This window comes from Citrus sinensis, chromosome 3 (assembly GCF_022201045.2).
Source record: "Citrus sinensis cultivar Valencia sweet orange chromosome 3, DVS_A1.0, whole genome shotgun sequence".
NCBI classification, from domain to species: Eukaryota; Viridiplantae; Streptophyta; class Magnoliopsida; order Sapindales; family Rutaceae; genus Citrus; species Citrus sinensis.
In genome coordinates this window covers 26,277,293-26,305,099 of record NC_068558.1, presented here as the reverse complement: position 1 = coordinate 26,305,099, position 27,807 = coordinate 26,277,293, and the positions used below count along the sequence as shown (strand labels likewise).

Here is a 27,807-nt window from a genome sequence, read left to right as displayed (position 1 = left end):
AAAATTGAATAACGTAAAATTTTATACTGCAATCCCATAGAGACTGACAACGAGTGCTTTCATTCTCAGATAGATATCTGACAGCATTTTCCACCACGATTCCAAATTTTCATTCGTTCTGTAAATGCACTGCAACGCCAAGTTACTATCCAAGTAATATCACTGTACAATTGCAAACACTTTCTAAATGCAATGCATTCTGGTCCATGAACAGATAAACTTCAATACAAGATCCGGATGCATACAAAAGGAAATCAAGAATCCCCTTTTTTGTTCCAAATCAATTATCATAATAAAAAATCTCTATCTTTATCACGTCCAACTCCTTGGCCAAATTCTTGTATTGCTTCACTCAACTTTGGGTTGAGAGACTTAGCACGATACTAAGGTTATTCAGGACCGACTTGGCATGGATAACATGATTATTAGAAAGGAGCTTGGACACACTGATGAGATTTTTTGTTATATGGGGAACACATAGCATGACAGTAAATCAAAATGGAGAATCAGATTTTTTGTGATATTAATGTGTTAATGTGTCTGTAATATCACATATTTTTTATGTAGGATATGCTGCTGGAAGGGGACAATGGAATGGAAATCAGGGAGGTAATCAAGGCAGAGGTGGCTTTGCTGGATTTAATGGTAATGGATTTGGCTTTGGCTTTGGTGGATTTAATGGTAATGGTTTTGTTGCTGGTTTTAATGGTTCTGGAAGAGGACGTGGTAGAGGTATTATATGTCAGATTTGTTTCAAGCCAAATCATTCAGCTATTGAGTGCAGGGATAGGTTCAATAGAAACTTAATGCCAAATCCTCCAGTTCAAGGTTCCTTTCCACCTCAAAATCAAGGTCCAAGAGCTGCATACATGGTGACATCAGAAGGAGTTGCTGATCAAGGCTGGTACTTAGACAGTGGAGCCACTCATCATCTCACAAATTATTCTAGTTCTGAGATGCTACTGGTTGGTGATGGTAAAGGCCTCTCTATTACTCATATTGGTTATACCTGTTTTTATTCATCACTTGGAGCTATATTGCATCTTACTGACATGCTATGTGTTCCTCATATAACAAAAAATCTCATCAGTGTGTCCAAGCTCCTTTCTAATAACAATGTTATAATAGAATTTTCCTCTTATTTTTGTTTTGTACAGGACAAGGTGAAGGGGACATTACTAGCATAGGGAATTGCTAAAGGGGGCCTTTACAAATTACTGTTTCAAGATGATTTCCGCTCAAATTCTGAAGTACAAGTCTTTCAACCAAGTTCAATGATGTATGTTGTTTCAAATAAAATTGTAAACTCTATTACAAAGTCTGTCAAGTCAGTGTCTGTTGATTCAATTTCTTTCAATAATGCTCCTACAAGTATCAATACTTCAGGCTGTATCTCAATGCAATTGTTACATAATAGGCTTAGTCATCCTAATAAACATGCTATGCAAATCATTTTAAAGACTCAACCTTCACATGTTGTTAATACACATTCTCTTAGTTTCTGTGATGCCTGTCAATATGGGAAGCTACATCAGTTTCATTTTCCTGTAACCGAAATAAAAACCAGAGCACCACTTGAATTGATACATGCTGATCTTTGGGGGCTAGCATCAATGCCATCCAAAGATGGATATAAATATTACATATCCTTTGTAGATAACTTTACCAGATATTGTTGGATATTTCCTCTCACCTTAAAATCAGAAGCATTAGACACATTTAAACATTACAAACTCCTTGTTGAAAAACAATTCTCGTTATCCATTAAAACCATACAATCAGACATGGAGAGTGAATTTAGAGCCTTTAGATCCTTTCTTCAACAACAAGGGATACATATCAGATTTAGTTGTCCCCATACACATCATCAAAATAGAGTTGTGGAAAGGAAACACAGACACATTATTGAAACTGATCTTACCCTTCTTGCTGAAGTAAATCTACCACTTACCTTTTGGTGGGAAGCTTTTCACACAACATCTTATTTGATAAATAAGATACATACACCAATCCTAAACAATAAAACACCTTATAAAAAGCTGCATAATCAATTACCTGATTATTAGTTTCTCAAAGTCTTTGGCTGCTCATGCTTTCCACTGTTAAGACCTTACAACAACACAAGTTAGATTTTCATACACAAAAATGTGTCTTTATTGGCTACAACCCTATGCATAAAGGTTATAAGTGTCTAGACAAATCAGGTAGAATTTACATTGCTAGACATGTTATGTTAAATGAGTCTGAATTTCCATATTCAGAGTTGTTTTCTGTTCACAACTCTACTTCTATTCCAATAAAATGTGTCACCCCTGCAAGTTTGTCTTTCACTCATTTTTCTCTCTCAAATCCTCATCTTGATGACAGTAATGTAGTTTCACCATCTATAGCAATTTTAGAACCAAGAAGTGAAACTTAACTCCATGTTGCTGCCCTGAGCCAAGTCTAGACTTAAGCCATCCTCCAACTCCAACAAATACCTTATATATCTCTTCTATACCTTCAAAATCTAAACACCTTGTGGTTACTAAAGCAAAATCTGGAATATTCAAACCCAACACATATCTAGCAGCAACTCAGGACATAAAACCAACAAGTGTCAAAACAGCCCTATCTAGTCAGAAGTGGTATATGGCTATGAAAGAAGAGATATATGCTTTGCATAGAAACAGACATGGACTCTGGTTCATTCTTATTCAGCCACCAATATTGTAGGTAACAAATGGGTTTTCAGAATTAAATACAACTTAGATGGAAGCATTTCTAAGTATAAGGCATGCCTGGTTGCTAAAGGTTTTCACTAGACACATGGAGTGGATTTCTTTGAAACTTTTAGCCCTGCTGTAAAGCCTTGTACAGTAAGGATTATTCTCAGTTTAGCAGTGGTGCAACACTGGACTATCAGGCAATTGGACATCAACAATGCCTTCTTGAATAGAGTACTTACTGAAGATGTATATATGCACCAACTGGAGGGCTTCATTGATTCTAGATTTCCTTCTCATGTTTGCAAGTTAACAAGGCTTTATATAGTCTCAAACAAGCTCCAAGGGCTTGGTATGATCAGCTGAAAGGTTCATTAATGCAATGGGGTTTTCAAACTTCAAAGTCTGATGCTTCTCTCTTTATTAAACATGCTGGTATTGAAATTTTGGTTATTCTGATTTATGTGGATGACATACTTATCACTGGATTAAATATACAGCATGTAGATGGGGTAATCAGTAAGCTTGGCTTTACTTATGATCTCAAAGACTTGGGAGAATTCAACTATTTTCTTGGCATAGAAGTAACTCCTAGCCTAGATGGTTTACATCTCTCTCAAACTAAATATATTGGTGATATTCTTCAAAAGGCATACATGTTAGACAACAAGGGCTATAACACCCCAATGAGTACAACTGAAAAGTTAAAGAAAGAAAATTGAGTCCTATTCGAGAATCCTTCCCTCTATAGAAGCATTATTGGCTCTCTTCAGTATGTGACTTTAACAAGGCCTGATATTGCCTTTTCAGTCAACAAGTTAAGCCAATTTCTTGCTGCACCTACTGCCCTTCATTGGCAAGCTTGTAAGAGGGTTCTGAGGTATCTACAGAGCATAGCAAACTTTGGACTTCAATTTCTTAATTTAGGTTCTCTCATTCTAAATGTTTATTCTGATGCTGATTGGGGATCAGACCCTGATGATAGAAAATCCATTGGTGGTTATTGTGTATTTCTTGGCAACAATCTAGTCTTATAGTCCTAAAAAAAGGACCCTATTGTCTCTAGATCAACAGTAGAGTCTGAGTACAGGGCACTTGCACTTGCTATTTCTGAGATGCTTTGGATCACTTATCTGTGAAAAGAACTCAAGGTTTCCTTGCTCAAGCTTCATGTTCTATATTGTGACAATAAGAGTGCTGAAGCATTAGCTAGTAATCCAAAGTACCATTCACGCACCAAACATATAGAACTTGATCTTCATTTTGTTCGAGACCATATAGCCAAGCATGAACTTTCTATTGATCATGTTCCCAGCTTTGATCAAATAACAGATATTCTTACTTAGCCTTTAGCCTATGATCAGTTTGCTTATTTGCGTAACAAGCTTAATGTTCTTCCGAGACCTTAAACTTGAGGGGGGTGTTAAGTACAAAATTAGTTAATTAATGAGTATGCTGACATGGCAGCTGAGTCAGCTAAAGTTTGTTATAATTTGTTATAGAGGTTATTAGCAGTGAACTATGTGTGCATGTGATGTGTGTAGAATCTTTTCCAAGCACATATAAAAAGCCTTGTAATTTCCAGATTCATTAAGATCAATAGAACAAAATTTTTAGCTTTCAAAAGATTTCTCTTCTTCTTATTTTCTCGTTAACCAAACAATATCACAGATTCATATAAAACTTAATAGTTCTTACTCCAATTCTTGGTGCAACTATCAAATCTTAAGTGATGGATAAAATCTTTAAAAAAAAGTTGAGAAATTACAATGATTATGAGAGATTTGTTTTTATAAGAAATGATTTTATAAATTTTATATGATGGGTGTATGAAAAAAAATATAAAATAAGGGTAAAATAGAGATTAGGTAAGGTACATTGAGAGATAAAAATTTGTTTAAAATTTTTAATGCAATTAACTGAAAAATGGGGGTTTGTGAAATACAATAAGGGATAAAAAATCACCACTCTTAAGATAGTGATGGAAGTACACCCTGTTTGATACACGCCATTAAAACTTTTATATTTTGTAGTATTATTTGGTAAATATACCAATCTAGATAAAGCTTCTCTTCTAGTATTGAATATTAATACATGTTGAGTGATGTAAGCCTCTCTCAACCAAAAAGTTCAGTTAAGAGTTGAAGCTATCATTATATTTTTCATAATAATGATTATATATAAAGCCATTTTAGGGGTGAGCGAATGTTGGGATTAACCCAATCAATTCCAAATGTATTTACATTGAAAAATTTTTAATCTAATTTAATCATGATTACTGTTGTTCACACCCCTTTAATATTCTTAGAAATTACCTAAAGAAAAAATAAGAATTTAATCAAACTAAAATGTCTTTATAAATCATAAACCCTAACTATTTTTTAAACCTTATTTGTTTGATAAAGTCAAAAATAACTTTGATATAATGAAGAAATAAATTACCTAATAATAATAATAATTTTATTATGAAAAAATATTTTTTTTAATAATCCACCAAGATAATTAGGGGTTAGGCCAGACCTCTACCTGTAAATAAATCAATCAATGAAAGAACATAAGGAAGGAGACATAAACCAAAACCTCCCAGGAAAAGTAAATAATTTAGTGATCAAATAAAACCAATTCAAATCAAGGTGATTAATGCCGAATGTATGGAATTCTGAGAGTATCCAAATGAAGAATGCCTAATAAATTGGCTGGAAGATCACTAGGATTGAAAAATCGTTGACAAGTCTGATGAGTACAAGCCCAATTGGACATAAAGTCAACAGCAAATGTAGCTTCTCGAAAAACATGCCTAATAATAATAGATAGGCTAGAAGCCAATGCCTGAACACGCCCAAGGAGGTAAATAAAATCCTATCGCACAAAACCACTTGAAATAGCCCAAGAAACTACAGTGGCTAAACCAGATTCTACCCCAAGATCAGAGAAACCAAGTTGAGCAGCAAGATTTGAACCCTCTAACAGAGACATCAATTCAGCAAAAAGAATAGATTGGTGCCCCAAAAAGGAACCAAAAGCAGCTAATATCACGCCTTGATGATCTCGTAGAACACCACCAGTAGCAGCAATACCTGGGTTTCCTCTAGAACAACCATCCACGCTCAACTTCACCACCTCCGGTTACGATTTCATCCAAGAAACCAATCGAGGTGGTCTACGGGGAGGCATGATAATTCTCAATCCCTCCCCAATCTGAGTGTCCAAAATGCCCCTCAACTGAGATGTCTTGAAACCAAACGCGTCACTGACTAGCCTAATATCCACGAGCACTCTAAAAATAACAACGTTCACATTAAAGGCAACTGAATCATACATGAGAGTGTTTCGAGCCTTCCAAACATGCCATAGAATGAAACATGGGAGAATTACTCAATATGTTTTGAAGAACGGCAACACCGTCGCCAGTGACTGAGCAAAGCATGAAGAGACAAAAAAGGGAGATACGGACGACCAATCATTGAGTAAAACCACCGCCAAACCTATTGAACCACTGGACAATCCAAAAATAAGGGTTTGACAATTTCAACATCCCCATTACAAAGACACCGAAAAACCATGTGAAAACCCCTCAAGTACAAAGCATCATCCGTGCCCAAGAAACCATTTAATAAATGCCACAAGAAAAAAGAAACCCGCGAAGGAATATGTCGTTGCCAAATTAAAGAAAAAACCACATTCTGGTTATGGGATCCACGTACAAATTCCCAGTTATTCATTAGAGAAAAATTCCCATCCCTAAATATTGCCAAACGAAGTATATCTGGACCAGTACCAGAAATCGGTACTAACAAAATTTGTTCAACAACTAAAGATGGCAGTACTGATAAAAGCTTCCCCTTGTCCCAATCCACACCACACCAAAAAGAAGATATTGGGGCCATAGAAGCTACTGAAGGATTAAAATGAAAGAGATGCGTAGATTCAAGCCAGCAATCATACCAGAAACTACTATCACCCAATCTAACCAGTCAACGAATATGAGGTTCAAGAATACAACGAATAGATCATAATCTTCTCCATAGAGGAGATGCAGGATAGCGAAATTGAACCATACTTGGATGCTCAGTTCTACAATATTTAGATTTCATGAAAGAAGCCCAAAGTGAGTGTTGGTCCCGTAATCGCCACCATAGCTTCATCTTGAAAGCATCGGCCAAATTAGAAAAGGAACGAACTCCAAGACCACCCTCCGCCACTGGAAAACAGACAGATGGCCATCTGCACCAATGAATGCGCTACCGAGAATCCGTATCAGTCCATAATAATCTGGTAAATAACCTCTCAAGGATCTGAATGACCATAGCAGGCGGCCGTAGGACATGAAAAAGATGAAGCGACATAGATGAAAGCACATGCCGAATGAGTACTAGCTTACCTCCAAAAGAGAACAGTCGATACTGAAGTTTAATTAAAACTCTATTGTAATCTTGTAGACTTTTTTGTAATTTCATAAAAAATAGATATAAAAATGAATAAGTAGTGTTTCTTAAGAGTTTTAATGGGATGTTAGAAGCTCCACTCTAAAACTATTGAGTAATTTAAACCAAAAAATTCCAATAAAAATCTATTCAGGTTGGGTTAGAATTAGTTTTCAACATTTAAGTTTATTTTGTGGCATTTATTTTTTCATCTCAAATCTACATGAATATGAACTGAGTTGGACTATTGGCACTCCTCTAAGTACCCAGTTCACAACAACTTTAAAGCTGAAACTGAATTTTTTTTCTCTATTTTGCTCGATCATATATCCACTCAAGTTTCAAGGGAATTTGACGGGGAGTGGTCTTCTAGCAAGGTCCCTATTTTGATTTTTGACAGGGTTGTTACGGGCTTTTGAGATTTTTCTGTAGTTGTATTTTGAGGTTCAATAATTTTCATATAAACTTTAAGATAACACAAGTAAATACGTACAGGAGAAAAATTATCGGTGAAAGAATTGTTTACGCTGGGTTTAACGAGATTTAATTTTGTCCTATAGTGTAATTTTAAAGAAGGATACAATTCTAAAAAGGGTTTTACGATTTATTTTTGTGATTGAGTTTTTGTAACCGAACCCAAACCTATAAATAATTTGGTAACACAGCTGCTCCAAACGGGTTGTTAAATCTGTGCGTTTGCTTGGGCTTGGTACATGGACTTTTGGTCCACCCATAATCTCCTTATTTAAAATATTATTTATTAAAGGTTTGTATTTTAGACAGTTTGCGGATATCTTGCATTTTTTATAAAAAATTTTGAACGTTTAATTTAATCGTTTTGAATCAATCTCTCTTTTAAATCTACCCTTTTTGAATCAACCGAGGCGGAAATTATATATTATCTTTCAATCATTCAAATTAAGGATGAAAGTTTAACTTCCAAAAATATCAATGAAGTTAGATGGATGTCCTTACACAGATGCGAGGGGTATTGCAAGGGAAACATCACCACCCAAAAGATAGCAAACCATATCATATGGCAAGGCTACCTAGCAAGCAAGTTGATTAATAAACTACGAAAGTCAAGTCTAATTCCAACAGTAACAAGCAATTTCTCTGGGGCTTAAGTTTTGAGTTCAGATTTCAATAGATGCATAAGTTAATAATTTAAAAAAAAAAAATCCTACTGAAGCACTAGTAAACTAGCAAAATCAATTACCAAAACATAATCGAAGTAGTTCCAATTACTGAACCACTAGCAACACAATAAAACACAATCACAACTTGTTCTTCGATTACATAAACTTCCCACAAGCAAATTAAACAAGTAAAAACTCACATGGACAGACGAGACACCGGTGGCTAATTATGCAAAGCAATTAAGCAAGCAAGAAACATTACAATAACATATATGTCCATTTAATTTCTAAGTTTAAAGACTGGCAAGCTGCTGGATGTTCATGGGATAAACAACGCTCTGGTCACCATAGAAAGCTTTTCTTCCAAACATAATGTTCACAGCTTCTGTTGGGTGAAATGCATCCCAGAAAACGTATTGTTCTCGATTTGCACATGGTGTTTGGAATGGAAGACATGTAATTTGGCCTCCGTTTCGTCCAATGCCACAGCACCCTCGATCTATTACACTGAATCCTGTAGAATTATTTGGGATAAAAAAAAAAAAAAGTGATCATAAACATTATTCTATTAAGTAAAATTTTGCTTATTTTATGCACTTATTTAAATTTAATTTTAAAATGTCTTGCTTTTATTGTAGCACAGCAAGACGATAATTTCTCCGTTATTTCCACCTCTAGGCCGTGCTTGTCAAATCAAACTCCTAGTTCAGCCACTGTAAATTGTTCCTTGATTTTAAAATATGAGGACGAAATCTTTATTATCTTTTGTCAGTGTCCGCACATTTTAAAATAAAAGATTTTAGGCCAGACAGCACACATCATATCTAACTACAATACGATATGTTTAGTGGGAAAATTGCATACCGTATGATCTATAATTGGTGAGGAGATCTTCAAACATGCGGGCAATGTCAATGAAGGTGAATCTTGCACCAGGAAGATTGGCATTAAGATTGTTAATCATAGTCTTCACATTTGCATTAAAAGGCATAACAAGTTGATTCACTTCTTCTGAACAGCGATCCATTTGATTTTGAGCCAAAATGCTTGGAATACATCCCATTCTTCCTAACCCGGCCAACACAAATTTCCTTGCTCCCAAATTGTAAAGGGTCTATAGATTTTCAATCAATACTTAATACAAGTTATATAAATATGTTAACAAGCTAAAAAAAAAAAAAGTAACTAAAATGCTTGCATATGGTAAAAAATGTAAATATAGTGAAATTGAATCTTACAGTGAGTTGTCTTGAGTATTCTGAAACCAAAAGATCAGCATATTGCTGAGCATTGTATTGATTTTTGGTATTGTAATTGGGCATGAGATAATTGTTTAGGTAGTCATTGCTGCCCATTCCTACAAAAAATATACATCTTGCAATTGCATTTGATACATCACTTGCTCCAAGATTATCAGTGACCTGATCAAGTGTGTTCTGAAAATTCCTTATTTGTTGATCAAACGGTATGCGACCTACCTGACCATGCAGCAAAAATTTTCTACTAATGATCGGATCTCGTGTTAGATATAAAATCCTCTAATTAAAATTCAGATCAAAAGGGAATCCTGGTTCGTTTGAATTAGATCTATGAGTCCTTACGAAGTTTCTTCCGGTGATGTCGAGGATTCCAGCAGCGGCAGAAGCATAGTTGACTCCGTGAAGCACTTGTGCACCGGAAGCTTCAGAGTATGCAGGAATCAGAGGAAGTCCCAGTAGTTCAGCTGAATGGATGCATTTACAAAATTTGGTTAATATGACATTAAAAATATTTGTGAAGAGTAAATAAAAGCTAATGGGCAAAATGATATATTATTTGATACGATTAATAATTTTAAAAAAATTAACAAATTTCTCAAATCAAGGACATCTATATAATGTTTATCAATAAAAACAAAAAAGAAAATTTTCTTTGAAAGGGGACACAATTTAAAGAGGTTATGCATAAGGAAGCTTTTAGCCATTAATAAGACATGCCTACCAGATATGGTGAATTTATCACCAAACAGATCGTACTTGCAGATTAATACAAGTTAAGTATAAGTCGGTGTAGATATAATAAATGTAAAAAATAAAAGAAAAAATTCTGTTATTTTTATTGATTTAAGATAATGACTGCGATTGTTTAGAAATAAATATTATGGGACAGTGCGAGCCCTCCCAAAGAGACATATAGAGGTAGGGGCAGAGCAATAAATGGCAATAGTTTTTTTCCCCCCCACAATAGATAACTAAACAAGTACTTTTATTTTGTTAATTTTTTTTAAAAAAGGGATAGAAGTAGGAAATCAATTAATTAATTGTAATGAATTTGGATGTGTCATTGAAGCCATGACTATGAAACGCATTTCACAGATATTTCTAACTATGCTCAAGAGTCCGTGACACAAATTTACAAAGAAGAAAATTCTAAAAATGACATCTGTTTTATGCTTTTTTTTTTTAGCTAGCAAAGAAGTAATCATAATAATTCGTCAGATCAGCAATTAAAATACCCTGCATTGCATGCAATCATGGTGTATATAAATTTTCATGTACCTTCAAGATTTTGAAAAGGAAAAAAAATTATAAAAATATAAATCAAATGCATAGATAAAGAGAGTTACCAATTTCATCGACCATGGTGTAGCCATTAGAAAAGCGGCCAGTTGGGCCACCATTGAAATCGATACCATAGGGGTAATAATTTGCTTTGGCAAAAGAAGGAAGATTGTTATTATTGCCATTATCGATAAGTGAATCTCCAAAAATGAACAAGGCAGGCACCATTTCTCTTCCTCCTCCTCCTTGTGTTGATCCCACAGGATCCCCATCTTGTCCTAGTGCCACTTTATCATTCATGAGCAGCAGCAGCAGCAGCATCACAATCAAGAAAGAAAAGATAATCCTGAAGAAAATATTAGCCATTATTTGATATTTGAAAGAGAGAAAATAAACGCTATGGCTAAGCACTTGCCGTATGCCTGTGTGAGATCTGTGAATTGGGGGGCAGGAGGATTAATAGAAGATGCAAAGATGGGGGTAGTTGAAAAAGAAGTAAATGTTTTCATCTGTTTTCGCCATTGTAGTAATTGCACGCTGCATGTGTTTACTGACAACACAGTTTCTTACAATTTACTGCGCTTGCCGCTTTCTGAATTATTTAATCTCCTAAATTGTCCCCACATGCCAGAACTTTTAATTTTTATTCTTCCTTTTTTTTTAACTGCCATAATCAAATTACCGATGTTGTAATTTTCTTTTATCAACAGCACTCAATCGGGATCTCGTAGTCTTGGATGGTTTGGTCAATATGACAAGGTTACTGGACCCTTTTTAATTTGTGAAATTAAAGCTTGTATTTTTTTTAAATATTTGAATAATCCAAAATATTATAAAAATGGAAAAGAGAAGGAAAGAAAGCTATAAAGGAAATTGATAATAGGGAAGCCCCATGACCCCTCAAGCATATATATCTTTCTATATGAATAATAGAAATCGGGTTATCCCATCAATCGTAAATCTAAAAGTTAAAGACCCAAATTAGCTAGAGAATCAATTGCATGGTTCTCTTCTCTTTTTGAGAAGACTACAATAAGAATACACACGACACATCATATTTATATAATTAAGCCACAAAATGCACAAACGGCAAGACTTGAAAATTATTCATCGAACACGATAAAGCAGTAGTAGAATTTATAACTAAACAAATTAAAAAAGCCACCCCTTTAAAGCGGAAATTTAAATAGCTTTGATTTTGGCATGCAAAAATCTCAACAAATAAGAAAGAGGAAATTAAAACTTCGGATCCTATTTTATATATAGAAAAGGGAAATTAAACTCATTTTTGGACTTTATCTTTTTAATTTTATGACAAATTAATTAATTCGTTATACATTATCATTTACCCATCAACCATCGTGGGTACTATAGTGTCCATATGATCAATTTACTCAACTAATATATATGATTTAATTATTAAAAAATCGTAAAAACCAAAATTGTCAGGCAAATTTCATGAAACTAAAAAATTGGAGTAAACTCTTCTTTGAACTTAATATTCTTGGTTGATAACTTCAACGTGTAAACCGATTCTTGAGACAAATTAAACAATTTCTTTCGTGTCGTCAATTAATCAAAATTTTTGGCACACTGAATTTTTGGCAATGTACCTGATAAATATTCTGAGATGTGAGTATGGGCATACGTATTTCGTAGGGGAGATTTAGTTAACTTGAGTTGGCAGATTTTGATTTTTTTTCCTTCCATTCTTGCTAATCTTGCACATGATTCACGTCAATCTTTTAGTTCTGTTGTGATAGAATTTAACGTTAGTTGTTTACAGCTAGGTGAGTTCAATTATATTTTTTAATGATATGTGAGACCACTAAAAGAGTTGCGTAAATTAGAGTATATCTAAAAAACTCTTTAAATAAAAACAATTTAATACTATTTTAATTAAATAAATATTTTTTAAAGGAAAAATAAATAGTAATTAAAGCACTTCTCTTTCACTCTCTAATAAAAAGTAATTAAATATAAATTAAAGAGAAAGAAAGTAACTCTACAAAATTGAAGAGTGAGAATCATTTTTTATTTAAAGAATCTTAATTGTAATGTCTTTTAGGGTGTTAAATATTAATGTAACTTCTCAAATAAATAATAAAATTTTATTTAAAGTGTTTTTTTAGAGATGCTGTTGTAATTTTCTTTTCTCCGCACTTATTAATAGTGACCTGAAGAATACAAAACATTTGGTGCTCTGTGTCAACTGTTGTTGAATTTATTTTTTAATGTTGGCCTTGAAGTACTCATTTGCCCTAAATATTTTTCGCACAAAACTAGGTTGATTGAGGTAGTTGGTGGCTACTCTCTAATTATGAAAGTCAACACGCAAAAACTGAACGCCGAATAGATGAACATAAAATTGATTCGAATTTTTTCCCCGAAACAAAAATTGATTCGAAATTGAATATATTGTGTTAGGATTATTGTTGAACTTATGTGCTATGTTAGTTTTGTTTTCAGTCAATATATTAGGATAATCTCCATGATAATTTTAATAGACAAGGAAATTTTGGTAAAAAAATAAAATAAAATGATTGGTTAGTTTCGAATTTACCCGAATGAAGATAAATCATAATCTTTTTATACACCTACCTGGTACAAATGGGAACAGGAGTAAAATCTCCTTATTATTTTATTAAACTAATTGAAACTTTCGAGATGTTTTGAAATAAATCCAAACTCTCTTAAATGTCAAATTTTTTTGTTGATCTTACCATTTTATCTTTGATGAATGTTTGATTTATGAATATGAATAACTTTTATTATTTAAGTAATTGAATATTTTTTATTCATAATTAATTAAAATATTAAATTTAAAATTATAGGAAAAATCAAAGCAATTGTATAATTTTTTAATTAATTCTGAATTTTTTCAAAATTTATTAAAAATTAAATGCAAAATTAATATATATCTATACTTTTTTAGAGAATAAAATAAGTTGAAAAATGTATTTATACATATTATTTTTATTATTTCAAATACCCTCAACTTATTATTCTCTAAAAACTAGTATGTGGCTATATATATATATATATATATATATATATATATATATATATATATATATATATATATATATTGCATTTAATTTTTTAATTACTTCTGAAAATTTTTCAGAATTAATTGGAAATTAATTAATTTTTACATTTAATAATTTTACATTTAATTTTTCAATTAATTATGATTCAAAAAGTATTCAATTAATTAAATAACTTAAAGTATTTATATTTCAAGCATTAAAGAAACAAAAAATATAAAATGGTGAAATCAACAAAAAAAGGTTGATACTAATCAGAAGAGTTTAGATATATTTTAAAATGTAAAAAATGATTAACTTAATTAAACAACTGAGATTTCGCTCTTTTTTCTCGATCCATCCATGTAAAAGGCAATTTGAAACAACGTCAAAATTGATCTTCCCCAGAAATCTATCTTTATTATTATTCTGTTTTCAACGTTGCAAGCAGGTTAATAATAAATGGACACTCAAGCATACATGTGTGGAACAGTTGTGATAGTTGACACTCGACAGCATTCATTAATATTTGACTTCTGTTTTTATTAATACACAGTGCAAATTATGTATTATTATTATTTTTTAATCCGTCGACCTTGAGTTATAATTTATTTGCATAATTTTGATGAGTAATATTAGACAGACAAATCGTATTAATAAGATTTTTTTATATCAAATTATTTATGACGTGTTAGTTATTTATCAAGTGTGTTGTGGTATGGTGGAATAAATTTGTTATTTAAAAATTTGTGAGAATGTATTATTAATTTGATGAATAACACATTATCTATCATTTTGTAATTAGCGATGAAAACTTTAAGTTATATAATTTAAGACTTTTAACATTATCCAATTTTAATGGCTTTAGAAAGTAAAATATAATTAAGTTAATAGAAAAGCTAAAATGTAGTCACTCTATTTTTTAACCTTGTTTTGCAATCTATATCACTTATGATATATAAGCATGTTTCGTTGTTTGTTTTAGGTAATTTTCTAAACTCTAGCTAGTAGGGAAGCGATCAAGGTGCAAAACATGATTAATGTCCAAAGTCGTCCCTTGAGGACAATGATTTTTCTAGGAGCAGGGGAAAATGATGCATGCTAATTATATATTGTAATGTTCAGTCATTATTACTGTCCAGTTTATTGCAGCTTTGATTTTTTATTTTTTTGGTGGGGGGTTATAGTCTAATGGCAACATAATTTCTACCCCGCATATGAATGTAGTTTACATAAGAAATTTTACCAACCAAACTAGCTAGAGCCTAGAACCTATAAGAAGTTAAGACCTAAGCATCATTCTCAACTACATACCGGAACGCAGCTAAGATTAGTTCTATTATTATTGGAAATTATCACCGTAAATTTACTCTCATTTAAAAAACAGATGACTGAAACTGTAAACATTATGAAAGCAAACCGTAAGTTTAACCATTTGACTAACTCCTCAACGTTACGATGTGAGCTTTATATACATTATACAGGTTTGCTGCAAAATAAAATGAAAGCGTATAAAAGAGAACCAAAGTTGATTGGTGTGAGTGGTTCGGCACTCTCACTCCTTAAGAGAGGTCAGGGGTTCAAACTCCGCTCTTGTAAGAAGTCACCACTTTGACCAGTATTTTACCCCTTATAGGCCAACCCGATGCGAGCGAGGATTAGTCTAGGTTGTGGCACGGGCTTAAAGATGCCTCCCACAGTTGGGGCCTACTCAGAACCACCTCATGATTAAGACAAAAAAAAAAACGGAGAGAGAGAGGTTTTACACTGGCGAACTTAATATCAAAGCACAACCATAATTAATACCAAATCACAATTTTAATACAATACAAGAGCTTTGTTGTTTTCAGAAGTCTAGAAGATTATTGATGGGGATACCAAATAATAAGTATTTCTTTTTGTGAAAATATTTTACAGGCAAATAAACTATAACAATAATATGCTTCATCATAATTAAGCTAAAACGGAGCAAATCCTAGAATTGAAATATCTCATTCGGTATGGCAAATGGGCATTCAATATTGTTAGTAGTAATTGGTCCAAAGTTAGCAATCCCATTATTCTCCTCCATCTGCAAAAAAAAGGGAAAAAAAAGGATATATATGTTCTTAGAAGCCTATATTTTCAATCTTTCACAAAATACTTAAAAATACTAATAAATTTCTAATTCACCTTGTCTTGCAAATACTTGTTTGCAGCTGTCAGTATACCCTCCTTCAAACAATGAAATAGCATCTATGTCAGGTTTTCAGTTAATAAAGAACCCAGAAGTAATTAAACCCCTACTTTCTAGTTGTAACATTTTTTTTAATAGTTTGAAGAATTATAATTTGAAAATTTTGATACTTTGTATATATACAATTATGAGTTTGCCTACTTTATATTTAACGTAAGGTACACTCTCACACACAGCTGAGAAGTGGGTTCTAATGGGACCCATTGCTGGAGAGAGAGTTGTACCTTACATTAAACGTAAGGTAGTAGCTCCCTACAATTATATTACAACGTAAACAAATCTACTGAGAATACTATTTAATTTGAAAATCTTCTTCCACTTACAATTTAGCAGAAAAAAATGCATCCCTATTATTCTACGACTTGTTTGAAAAGGAAAAATAATAATCGGATAAAATTGATTCTCGTTTTATTAATACTAAAATATACCTGACATATTGATAATACTAAAACAATTTTTTCAATGTTAAAAATAATTTATAAAATTTATGTGATTTTATTTATGATATTTATTTTAAAATTATATTTATCTTTGTTATAAAAATTTAACAGTCAATTTTTGGGCTGTTAAATCAAAGCATATAGAATAGTAAAAATTCAGTCTTCATAACTATTTATAATACTAAACAAATATATGTGACTACTAAGCAAACCTTAAGAGTTTGAAGTTACTTTTTTCCCTTAAAACTTTAGCAAATACACTTACTTACTCTTACATATGCAGGGACACATTAGGAATTTAGGACCTATAGAGAGCTAAAAGAATTTTCATGTAAAGGTACATTTGTATTTTAAACTTATCAAATAATTTTTTATATTTTGGCCTTTTTAACTTTACAAATTTGATATTTAACCACAAATTGTTATATGTTTAGACTTTAGCCCCTATGAGCGCATTTTGTTTGTTGGGTTGGATTAGGTAAGATATGTAAGATATATAAGATAGGACAATCTTGAATTGGGTTATATTTAGAATTATTTTATACGTAGTATAGTAGAGGTAGGCCTGGTAAAATTTCAAATGTCCCAATAACACAACATGAACCACAAAATAATTATTATTATTATTGGGTCGATTTTTATGATTTGATAACGAGTCAACCCATTAAGTAGTGGATGAACTTTCTTGATTTTTTTACATTTTTTAAATTGTGTTATACTTTTTTGGTAAATATGTAAAGTACTACCTTATTTAAAATAAATCTTTTAAAATAAAGTAATATTACTTAGGAATGAAAGAGAGCTTCATAAATTTTGGAATAGTCAAGGTCACCTTGAAGTTGAATCCTAAACTAGGCCATGATCAATATAAAGTATGCACGTGTCTAAGCTAGGCCCTGATCAATATAAAGTCTATAATGACTAAGAGTGAATAGAAAAGGAATAGTGTTGTTAGAATACAATGACTTTTCTCTCTTTTTGGGGTATGTATCATTACTCTTGAATTAATGTTAAGAACGCTAATAATCCTTATTACTTTTTGCGACATATGTTCCCCACGTCATTGACCGTCTGCTAATCATCCCGAGCTCAAATTGTGTCAATTAACCCACAAGCCAAGAAACATGACTGATTATATAACTTTCATTCTATAAAAATATACTACACATAGCAATAGAATTAAACAACCAGCAAAGAGGAAAAAGAAAAAAAAAAAAGGAAAGACGAATGAGTTTAAACAAACCTTATTCCTCAACAGGTTGATCTCTTGAAACATAATGTCCATCTACATTAATCCATTGGTTCATTAGCATTGTATATCAATAGTAATAATCAAAACATTCTCAAAGACCCAAAAAAAAAAAAAAATTCAGTGATACCTTTGTTGAACGAATGTTATAAATCCAAAGTTCAAGATGCTTTTCAAGGACAAGTAGTTCATCCAAAGTCATTGTCCCGGTTCCACCTCCAAACATATACCTACGTAAATTTCAAAAATTCGATTAAGATTTATGATTTTCTTCATTAGCTATCTTTCGTGATTTACCAATTTTTTTGGACAATATTGGAATTAAATTAACATGATGAGTTAATTTGTAATGACTAATTGTCATACCTGAGGCCTTTTTGGAGAATTTCAATCTCCTGCTTCAGCATGTTTATCTCATCCTTTGCATCCTGATAGCATAATTTATAATTTTCCATTAATATAATGCAAATCGGAGCTATTTATAAAGACAGAGAGATCATATCACAGTAACTAATTCATTAAAATATAAATATCAAAGTAGATAGTTGTTATCCGACAGATGACAATATTCTTAATCTTATCGACTAAGAGATGTTTAAGAACATTATTCCGCAATGGAGAATGAAATTATTCCAAAATAGAAAATGAATCTTGATCTGTGTATATTTGAGGCAGTTCTTAATATTTGAATTAGTTTTTTTAATAAGAATTAGACCTATGTGCTTTTATAGAATATGTAAGCCATAAATGAGACAAACTAATCATATCAGCTGACAAAATAGTTAATCTGTCCCTAACGAGGAGTTTTGGTATAACAAATTTTTTTTAAAGAACTTCTTTGATACACAATAGAGACAAAAATAGATATTACGTGAAAAAAGAGTATTCTTCCAAATTCATACTCAATAAGATAGACGGAAGCCAAAAATGAAAAATGAAAAAAGAGATATGACTTCCAAATCCTATTCAATAAGACAGTAAAAATTATACTCGTTCTATCAAGAATAAAGAATCACATGAATGTGATGCATAGGATAAAGATCAAGACCATCATGACATACACAAATGACAAGAATCAATAGTTCAATACCATGATATGATGCACATATAGTAAGGATCAAGACCATCATAAACACACAAATGTCCAGAATCAAGGCTATTATGGCATACACATATGGCAGTAATTAATCAATGCAATTATATCATATGCATATAGAAAGCATCATAACTATTATGAACTATATATTTGGAAGATGAATCCCTGATTTATGATAACCGATTACTTACTTTTATGTCGTTGAATATTTGTATAAATTAGGACTTAATTCTCTCTAAAATGAATCAGAGGCTATCATTTATCTTTTCTCTATAATTCCTAAAAGTTCTCATGGCATCAAAGCGGGTTTGAGAGTCCTCAAACTTGTGAATATTTAGTTACCATGTCGAAGATGGGTTTCAAGACAATGGTGGTATATAGGTAATATATATGGGATTTTTTTTTTTTTGGGGTAAACGTCAATTCATCTTTCAAATAAAAAGATAATCTTTAGTTTACCACCCAAAAGAATAAAAATTTGAATTTAACAAAGATGGTGGAAAATAAGGGATGCATTGATAATTTTTTTAATCTTCTTAACAGTAAATAGGATTTAACTGATAAAGGTTATATCTAAATTTGGCAAAAAAAAATAACCCACCAAAACCTTGGATGGAAGTTACAACGGTAGAAAGTGAATCACCATGACTACTCATTTACCGCTGCAAGATACCTCTTTTGTATAAAATCCTACTGTTGTCATAATAGTCCATGACCATCTTGACACTGAAATTTTATAATATTATCTTTATTTTTAAATACATTTTTATTCATATTTTTTATTAAGTAAATAAATCATATTAATAGAAATAAAACTAACAATAAAAATATTAAAAATAAGAAATGTAGATTTCAGCGTGAATAAGAAAATTAATGATAAGATGTTTTCTTTGTACTTTTTTTATTTTTAAATTTTTTTCGTTTAATAAATATATATTTTATGTGTCCAAGATAAAATATTAAGAAAATGACCCATTTATTCTCTTATTTCCTTTAAATTTTTTATAACTGTGGTATTATTTGTTATTATAAAAACAATAAGAAAAGAAGTGATATATATTAATTTCATTAGGAGAAAACTAACAATCTCCCTTAATAAATGAGATCAGCACATCATCTTGGTTACGCAGCTGTCGTGATGATTCTTCTCTGTGATCTAACCTTATAATAATATTCTGACACATATTTGCAAACAAGAACTTTGAACTTCAAGAAGTCGTGATGAAAAGCTAAGTACTGTTAATTTTTCCTTATCATTTTGGCAGATATAATATATTTTAATTAGTTTACAATCTTCTGATCCTACTATACAATAAAGTAATATTATAAGAACCAGCATCTGATGCTGCACACAACCTTTTTGAATAGTCACAGCTAGCAATATTATTCGTTCCACACCAATGAAATAAACACATATTTCATATTTGATAAGTAGAAATTAACAGCAAGAGAATCAAATTTCAATTAAGTGTCTACAAGCTTATTATACGTTACTTACCAATGGTTGAGTCTGCATGACTGGTTCAGCTTGAGCTCCTTGAGTGGACTTCAAATACTTCTCAATTAGCCCTTGCATGGTTCTATAACACACAATCAAAAAAAGAAAAAAAAAAGAACAGAAATTTCAACATCAAAACTCAAACACTCTCGCTAGTAATATGAAGTAATAACTGATGAGGATATTAAAGGTATATATACGTTGGATCTATAACGTAACAGGTCACACTCGTTACACTTACAACCTGGAACATTAAAACTTGCAGTGCCGTATCAGTAACTACGTGTTTGAGTACATAAAGCGTGTGTGTGTGAGCGCGTGCGCGCGCGCGTGTTCGTGAAGAGAGAGCGAGGGAGAGAGATATACCCGTTGGTGGCCAGTTCATAGAGTTTTCCGTGGTTGGAGAAAATGAAAACACCGACATCGGCATCACAGAGAATGGAGAGCTCCTTGGCCTTCTTAAGGAGCCCAGCTCGGCGCTTACAAAAGGTAACTTGCCGGTGCACCGGATTCTCAATACGCTTCATCTGAACCTTTCCACGAGCCATTTGATGACCAACTTGATCAGTTAATTACTGTTCGTGTTCTAAATTGTGATGAGCTTGTTTTTGTGTGTGTTATTATTAGCTTCTCTGCACACAACCTCCCACTAGTTTGAACTAGCTTCGAGGTTGTTGCAATTTCAACTTCCCCTCTCAGGAAAAACAGAAAGTACTTGTGCGAAAATTACTTGTGCTATGTCTGCTTAAAGGCCTTAAATACTTGACTTGGATTCCCTTTAATCTCTCTACCACAAAAGAATAACTGGTCTGCTGTTCCCTTTACACTTCACTAAGTTTTGTTTAATCATCCCTCACATCAATCTCTCATTATTTTTTTAATGCCCCCTTGCCTTACTTTTTCTTTAGACAAGAAATGGCACGTTAAATCAAATCGCATTGTACAGAACGATTTGACAGAATTGAATAAGGAGTTGAGAGTACGGTGTACAAAATTGTTCATACTATGTTTACATGGCATTTTCATTTGTGGACCTTTTTCCAACGTAGACCATGACGTGGCACGATATAATTAGTTAAGCCTTTAGCCATGTGAGAGGGGCTGCAGAAAATTGTAAACCCTAGTTCCCAGCAAATTATTCCTCATTAACCTCACATAACCAACCACTTAAGTTTGTTAACCAGAATCCTGGATTTGAATGAAGTGTTGATATCCTTTTATTTACTTTTTGAAGAAAAATGTGATCGATAAAAATTAAATAAGACTATACAAGTAATTAAATTTTTCTATGTATCTTGCGATACAAATCATAAAACTGATAGTAAAATTAAAGTAGCAAACCAACCCAACTATCCTGCTGTATTTTTTTTTAATTGTAATTTTAATGTCACTAATGTAATATGTAAAAAAAAATTACGGTCTAAATAATAAATCTGAGAAATATTAAGACCTAGGCATCGTTTCCCTAAAATTAAAAAAGTGTAGTTTGATAGGAAAAATATCTCATGGACGCTAGGAATAGCAACTGAACTAATAATATAAACTATATAGCAAACAATCTCAATCACCTGAAACCTTTTCAAAGAAACAAATCCTAACTTTTCATTATCATTAACAGTCACGTGTCATTAGATCCGCATAAGTTCAACAGAACTTACATAAACACAGAATCCAAACTCAAAAGTTGAAAATAAAGTTAGGGTTTATGGTGGGGTATTCCGGAGTCTGGTGATCAGCAACCAATTGCTTTTTCATGTGCAACCCATCTCTTCATAGACCAATGAGCTGCCCATGTTGGGGTCCTTTTAGCTTTTTCCCGCTACTTTTTCCTTGTTTCTTGGCCTTAACGCGTTGCCCTTTTTTTTCAATGACAAACAAAGCCCTGATGCATTTGCACCATTTTCAAGCTTTTGAATTAAAGTGTTAAAAACTAAACACAGAAAGGTAATCAGGTCAGCACTTAGCTTGCACCAGCACCAACCCCACCACTCTCTTCACATCTTTTATTTACCCTGAACTTTTTCTTATTCCACTTTAACAAATTCTCCCATCTTAACTTTGAAGGCACCATCGAATCTTGTTAAATCACTTACCACTCAATAGAAACGCTAATAGAGATCTCCCTTTGACACACCAATAACAAGATCATAAGCTAGGCTTGCAATGCACCTGGGCTTCAACCATTGACACGTGTAAGTAACCCCGGAGGACACCACGTCAAAAAAAAAAGAAAAAAGAAAAATACTTCTATTTTCCCTTTAATATGCATAAAGTTTAGATTCCAATCTTTTGATAAAATAGCGATTAGGTATAAAGTAAAACAGGTTCTTGTCTAAAAGCATGCTTTTAATTTATCATTTTAATTTACTGATGGTGGCTGGCTAAGAAATAGTGAAATTCTTTAATCTTTGTATCTTTGGTGTTGCACTTAAAATGGAAACATGTTATAAATGACTTGGGCTAAATGAGGAATGATTGATTGAAGATGGATTAAAAAAAGAAGAGGTATAGATGCCATAATTAAGATGAGGGCATGTATATTATTATGTAATGTAATGTACATATAAAAATGTTGGCATATATCACTCAAGAATCTTTGGAACAACTATATGAGTTTTGATATGATAAATATTTGTGCCCATATGATGCATTTGATAAATAATATTGTATGTTACGGGAACAAGATAAAATTAGAGTTCAATTAAAATTATTATTTAGTCACTGTGCAACACTCATGCTCTCATTTGAGGGCGTGATTTCGAGCTCCACTGAAGCTCACTTCAATTCCCTATTTTAAATATAGATTAGGAGTCGATTTCTCCTCGATTATTTGTGGAAGTAAATTTGGGCTATACTGTAAGTGTATGTTTCTAGAATCCAATAAATTTAATTCAAATTGTAAATATATCCATAGAATTGTAATAAGTTAAAAAAAGAAATTTTTTATGATACTGTGTGACATCATATATGTATGAAGCTAATGTGCAGAGCCAAAATTGGAAATTTGGGGGTCTTAAAGTCATAGGTGTAAAATCAATTAATCAAGGGACTAAAGTGAAAAATATAAGTATAGAACAATTTTGGGAAAAAACTTCAAACTATTAAAGTTATAGAAGATAAGACAAAAAATAAATATTGTCAAGCTAAAATTATAATTATTCCGCATAAAAAAATTAATAATAAGGTTTTATATACATATATATAATCCAGTGATTTGGCGAGTTACTGCGCTGTTGTAATTAATTTTAAATGCGATTTTTTTGTTTAATCGACTTTTTTTTTTTTGGGGGATAAGGAAGGGGCTCCAATCGACTTTTTTATCGATTTATTTTTTTAATCGACTTCTATTAACTCCTTTGCATGACCATTTAGACTGAAAACTCAATCTATTGAGAGCCTTTTTTTTTTTAATTTGTCATTAGTTTCTTTAAATAAAACCTCACGAATTGTCATAAATTAATTAAACACGGTAAGGTGCAATTATTTTCTGATGACAATTTAAAAGATATTTTCATTATTTTGTGGGCCAGTACCAGCGAATCCAGCTGGTAATGTTAACACTATAGCTTTATAAAAAAGAAAAAAAGAAAAAAAAGAAAACACACAATATTTAGAATATCTCCGGATGACATATAATATCTCATTTCAAAGATTTCAACAAGAGGGCTCAAACTCATGCCTACTTCGTTATGAGCTTGGTTTCTTTTTTTTTTTTTTTAGAAGTATAGTATATAATGTTAGAATAACACGGATTATTTTAGGTTCAGTGATTATAATATAAAAGACTATAGGTTTAACTGATACTCTAAAGTTAGCTTAAAAGAATGTTGAGGATTGATGAAGCCTTGTATACTAAATCATAATAAATTCTTAATCAATTCATGTCGATCTTTTTATTTGATCAATTATGAGCTTATTCAAGCTGATATTTCATTGGGTTCTTATCATGTGATTGGGTACTAGAGTAGTGTAGGCCTATTCATTATTGAGTTTGACTTGATACTATATACAAGTCTAAGAGTCTAATGCATATTAAAACATTAGCATGAGAGTTGAAGAGTGGTTCAAGCCTTATATACTTAATACAAAATTAATTCTCACCAATGTGTGATAACATTCCTATCATATAAAAGGGATAAAAGCCCTAATTTGTTTTACAATCTTTCCTTAATTAAATAAAAATTTTATTCTAAAACTCTTGTCCCTTTTATCCTTCACGTTTAGCTTGTGGATGGAAATCAAAGTGCAAAGGACAACTAAATTCATATTCTATATGTAGATATTACAATAAGAACTTTGAATTTCGTTCTTAAAGCCAAAAGTGGCTCTTTTTTAAATTCATGAAAAATCAAAGTGACGGATATAAGTCATAAGCGCATTTAATTAATTGTTCTCACATATATAGCTGATATAAGTGATAGGAGTATTCAATTAGTTGTATTATCGCTGATGCATCGTGGAATTCCTCCACAATCAATGGCATATCCATACAAATTAATGTTGTTTCCTACCGAATAATAATTTAGATACATTTAGAGTCTTGTAATTTTTTTCCGAAGGAAAATGTTATTAAAAGATTACGGCCATTCAACTTGAAATATCATAATGCCATATTACAACTAATATATTAGTTATTTAATAGGGAGAAAGATACCTAAGTTTTCAATAAGGGAAGATCATCTTCAACTATAACACATTTTGGTTCTGTTAACTAAAAAAAATTGACTCCAACATTTTTAGTAAATGTAAATATAATATTAAAAAAAGTAACAATATATATTTTAAATAATTTCTGTATTTAAAAAATATTTTAATACTTTACAATCTTATATTATATTAAGCTAAATTTTATGATAAATAGAAACATAATATTAAAATACTTATATAAAAATTTAAATTATTTTCAATATTATATAAAATAATTTTAATAATCTTAATAAATGAGATATATTTTATTAATTTAAAATCAATTTAACTCCCAAGTATAACATTATAACAACTATAATAATTTAAATTTTAAAAATTATTTTATATATTAAAAAAATTCTAATATTATTATTCTACTAGACAAATTAAACTATTTAAATTATATTTGTATTTATTAAAAAATTTTAAAGTCAATTTTTTAGTTACTATCTACTAAGGGTATTGTAGTCAAATGAGGTGTTTGGTGTCCCTTATTGAAACTTACGGGTCTACATGACCATTTTTCCTAATCTTAGGGGTGTATGTGTCTTTTTTCCTATTTAATATGAAATTAATTACAATAAAAAGTATGAATTATTTTATAATTAAAATACTCTTTATTTAATATACATACATACATACATACATACATACATATATACATATATATATATATATATATCATAGCAGCGCTGTATTTGCCCCTTGTCAAACCCCGAGTCAAACCCCGAAGATTCCAAAAACGAAGTCGTTTTAAGGATTAATTTTCTTGTTCAATTGAAAACGCTATCTGCACTGCACCAATGATTTAACTTCTGCTTTCTCTTAACTGTTATCTTCCCTCTTTCTCCTCAAATACACACTTAACTATTATCTTCCTTCTGGGCAAATGATTTAGCTTCTTTTAAATTCTGAAAATGCTAATTTGTCAAGCATAAATCAAGAAAACCATGAACAACATTTTAAGAAATAAAGTACCACCGACTCAAATAGAACTAGCTTATCAAACCACTATAACCCAGCTTGAATATTTCTCTGTATATATTTCTAAGCCTTGCTAGCTTCTTCATCCATGAGCTGATAAAGCTTTTAATCCAAGACCCACATTCTGCCCTTGTTAGTCTCACTGTCTTCATCAATCTCTACTCTAGCAGCCATTCTCAATCTCAATCTCAAACTCGGCTTCAAATGATTGTTTATAGATTAAACCCATAAATCCTAAAACTAAAGCAACTTGAAATAGGAAGAAGTAACTTATAACTCAATTTTAAGATTTGATCTTTATTTGAAATCATACTCCAACCAAGAAATGAAAACCCCAGAAAATAACTAAATTGAAAAATTAAGACAAAACTCTAATCAATTTAAGACAAAACGAAGAGAAAAATCTAAATAATAAAAAGTTTAAAAACATTATTCCAATTTGCTTTACAACCAAAGTAACGAATTGACACTCACCAAAAAAATAGAAAGGCGGAGGAAAGATTACTAAAACAAGCTGAAAATGAACTAAAAGAGGTTGGACGGCAAAGAACTGATGAAAATGGCCAGAACAAAAACTTGATGCTTTAATTCAATAAACAAAACAATAAAAATTAAAGAAAAAGTTAACCAAATAATCAAAGAAGGCAAAATTCCCCAAAAAAATACAACAAAAAAACAACAACCCAGTTGAGAAGGATAGACGAGAACCTGAATCAACCAAAGCAAGGGTGCTACATAACCAAGGGTATGATAACGGAATGGAGATAACTTTACAAACGGTGTGTTTTTCGCTTAAGTAAAACGGCGCGTTGAAGTCGGGGTTTGATTCGGGATTTAATTCGGTGCAAAATGCAAATAGCTTTTTCCATATCATAGTGTAACATAAACATGCAATTTGCAATTTGTTTTCCTCAATTTAGGCATCATCTCACTCAAATTAATATACAACTTGGCCTATGGCTAACTTATACGGAGTTGCTGTCTGTATATTGTGATCTAGCCTGGAAAAAAAAGCATATGTATATAATTAAGTTTGGAAAATATGTACAAAAGCATATGTATATTATTAAGTTTGGAAAATATGTACAACATTATTAAAAAATATTTTTTTCTCTTTTTAAGAATCCTTTTCTTAATTTTCTTAAACAAAAATATTTTTTTGATCTTAAGACACTACTTTTAAATTATTTTCAATTTTCAAAATTAGCCCACTCTCGAAAAGATACCAACAGATCTCTCGACAGAAATTTGGTATAATTAGTAATCTATATTGATCAAAGATCGGGCCACTAATTAATCACTGAAACATGTACATTTGCTGATGGTGATAATGTTAATTATGCAATCAATTAATCATGAGTGATTTGATATTTATACAAATATCAAGAATCATTCTTGACCAATGACCTTGACCCATCGAGAAACTTTAGATCTCAGCTAGATTTGCTCTTCTCTTCCAAACATTCTGGTCATAATTAAAAGGTAGACAAAGTTTTGATTCCGCACGAAGATAACGTTGACTAACCAGAAGTGTTTCAAGCTATCAATAATAATTTGCATTCATTTTTTTTCTTTCAATTTTCTAAATGCTTCCTTGATTTAATCTTTGATCTTGATTGAGAAGTCCCATATTTTTTATCTGCTTTAATTTTGAGAAATTTAGCAAGAGAAATATTTTTCAATAATTGTTAATGCAGAATTGATGTCATTTTATGGGACTCTTTTGTTAGCCTATATGGCTATAGATATTGATTTTGATGATAACAAACTACATGTATTGATTA

The 27,807-nt window shown here is 31.5% G+C and overlaps 3 protein-coding genes across 8 annotated transcripts in view; all 3 read right to left on the bottom strand.

The window, feature by feature from the left end:
* The window catches only part of LOC112497060 (GDSL esterase/lipase At1g71691), a 113,537-nt gene extending 102,233 nt beyond the window's left edge, over positions 1–11,304 (bottom strand). The window contains exons 1-5 of one of the 6 annotated variants that reach the window (XM_006478157.3): positions 10,874–11,257; positions 9,870–9,991; positions 9,507–9,746; positions 9,133–9,382; positions 8,345–8,782 (exon numbers count right to left, since the gene is read on the bottom strand). In XM_006478157.3, the coding sequence (XP_006478220.2) occupies positions 8,562–8,782; positions 9,133–9,382; positions 9,507–9,746; positions 9,870–9,991; positions 10,874–11,174 (1,134 nt within the window). In that variant the 5' untranslated portion in view covers positions 11,175–11,257 and the 3' untranslated portion in view covers positions 8,345–8,561. Of the gene's footprint in view, positions 1–8,344; positions 8,783–9,132; positions 9,383–9,506; positions 9,747–9,869; positions 9,992–10,873 lie in introns of those variants that run through there. The other 5 variants (XM_052436989.1, XM_052436994.1, XM_052436993.1 and 2 more) reach the window with 5 other exon arrangements.
* Positions 11,305–15,610: 4,306 nt separating this feature from the next.
* LOC102624609 (agamous-like MADS-box protein AGL12) lies at positions 15,611–21,205 on the bottom strand. Its single transcript, XM_006478156.3, has 7 exons — positions 20,720–21,205; positions 20,354–20,435; positions 18,126–18,187; positions 17,890–17,989; positions 17,754–17,795; positions 16,007–16,048; positions 15,611–15,905 (listed from the first exon to the last, which is right to left on the bottom strand). Exons 1-7 carry the CDS (start codon positions 20,899–20,901, stop codon positions 15,810–15,812), a joined length of 606 nt encoding a protein of 201 aa, XP_006478219.2. The 5' UTR covers positions 20,902–21,205; the 3' UTR covers positions 15,611–15,809.
* Positions 21,206–22,189: 984 nt separating this feature from the next.
* LOC107174224 (putative 12-oxophytodienoate reductase 11) overlaps positions 22,190–27,807 on the bottom strand; it is a 90,333-nt gene continuing 84,715 nt past the window's right edge. The window contains exon 7 of the transcript XR_008053338.1: positions 22,190–22,209. The gene's annotated coding sequence lies outside the window, so the exon portion shown is untranslated. The remainder of the gene's footprint in view (positions 22,210–27,807) is intronic.

Bases quoted from the DNA above. Each gene is read 5' to 3' on its own strand.
- LOC102624609 (XM_006478156.3), bottom strand. From the start codon at position 20,901: ATGGCTCGTGGAAAGGTTCAGATGAAGCGTATTGAGAATCCGGTGCAC. The intron at 18,188-20,353 runs GTAAGTAACGTA...TTATGCTATCAG, and splicing joins TCATGCAGACTCAACCATTG to GATGCAAAGGATGAGATAAA. The intron at 16,049-17,753 runs GTTTGTTTAAAC...CATTGTTTGAAG, and splicing joins TCAACCTGTTGAGGAATAAG to GAGGGTATACTGACAGCTGC.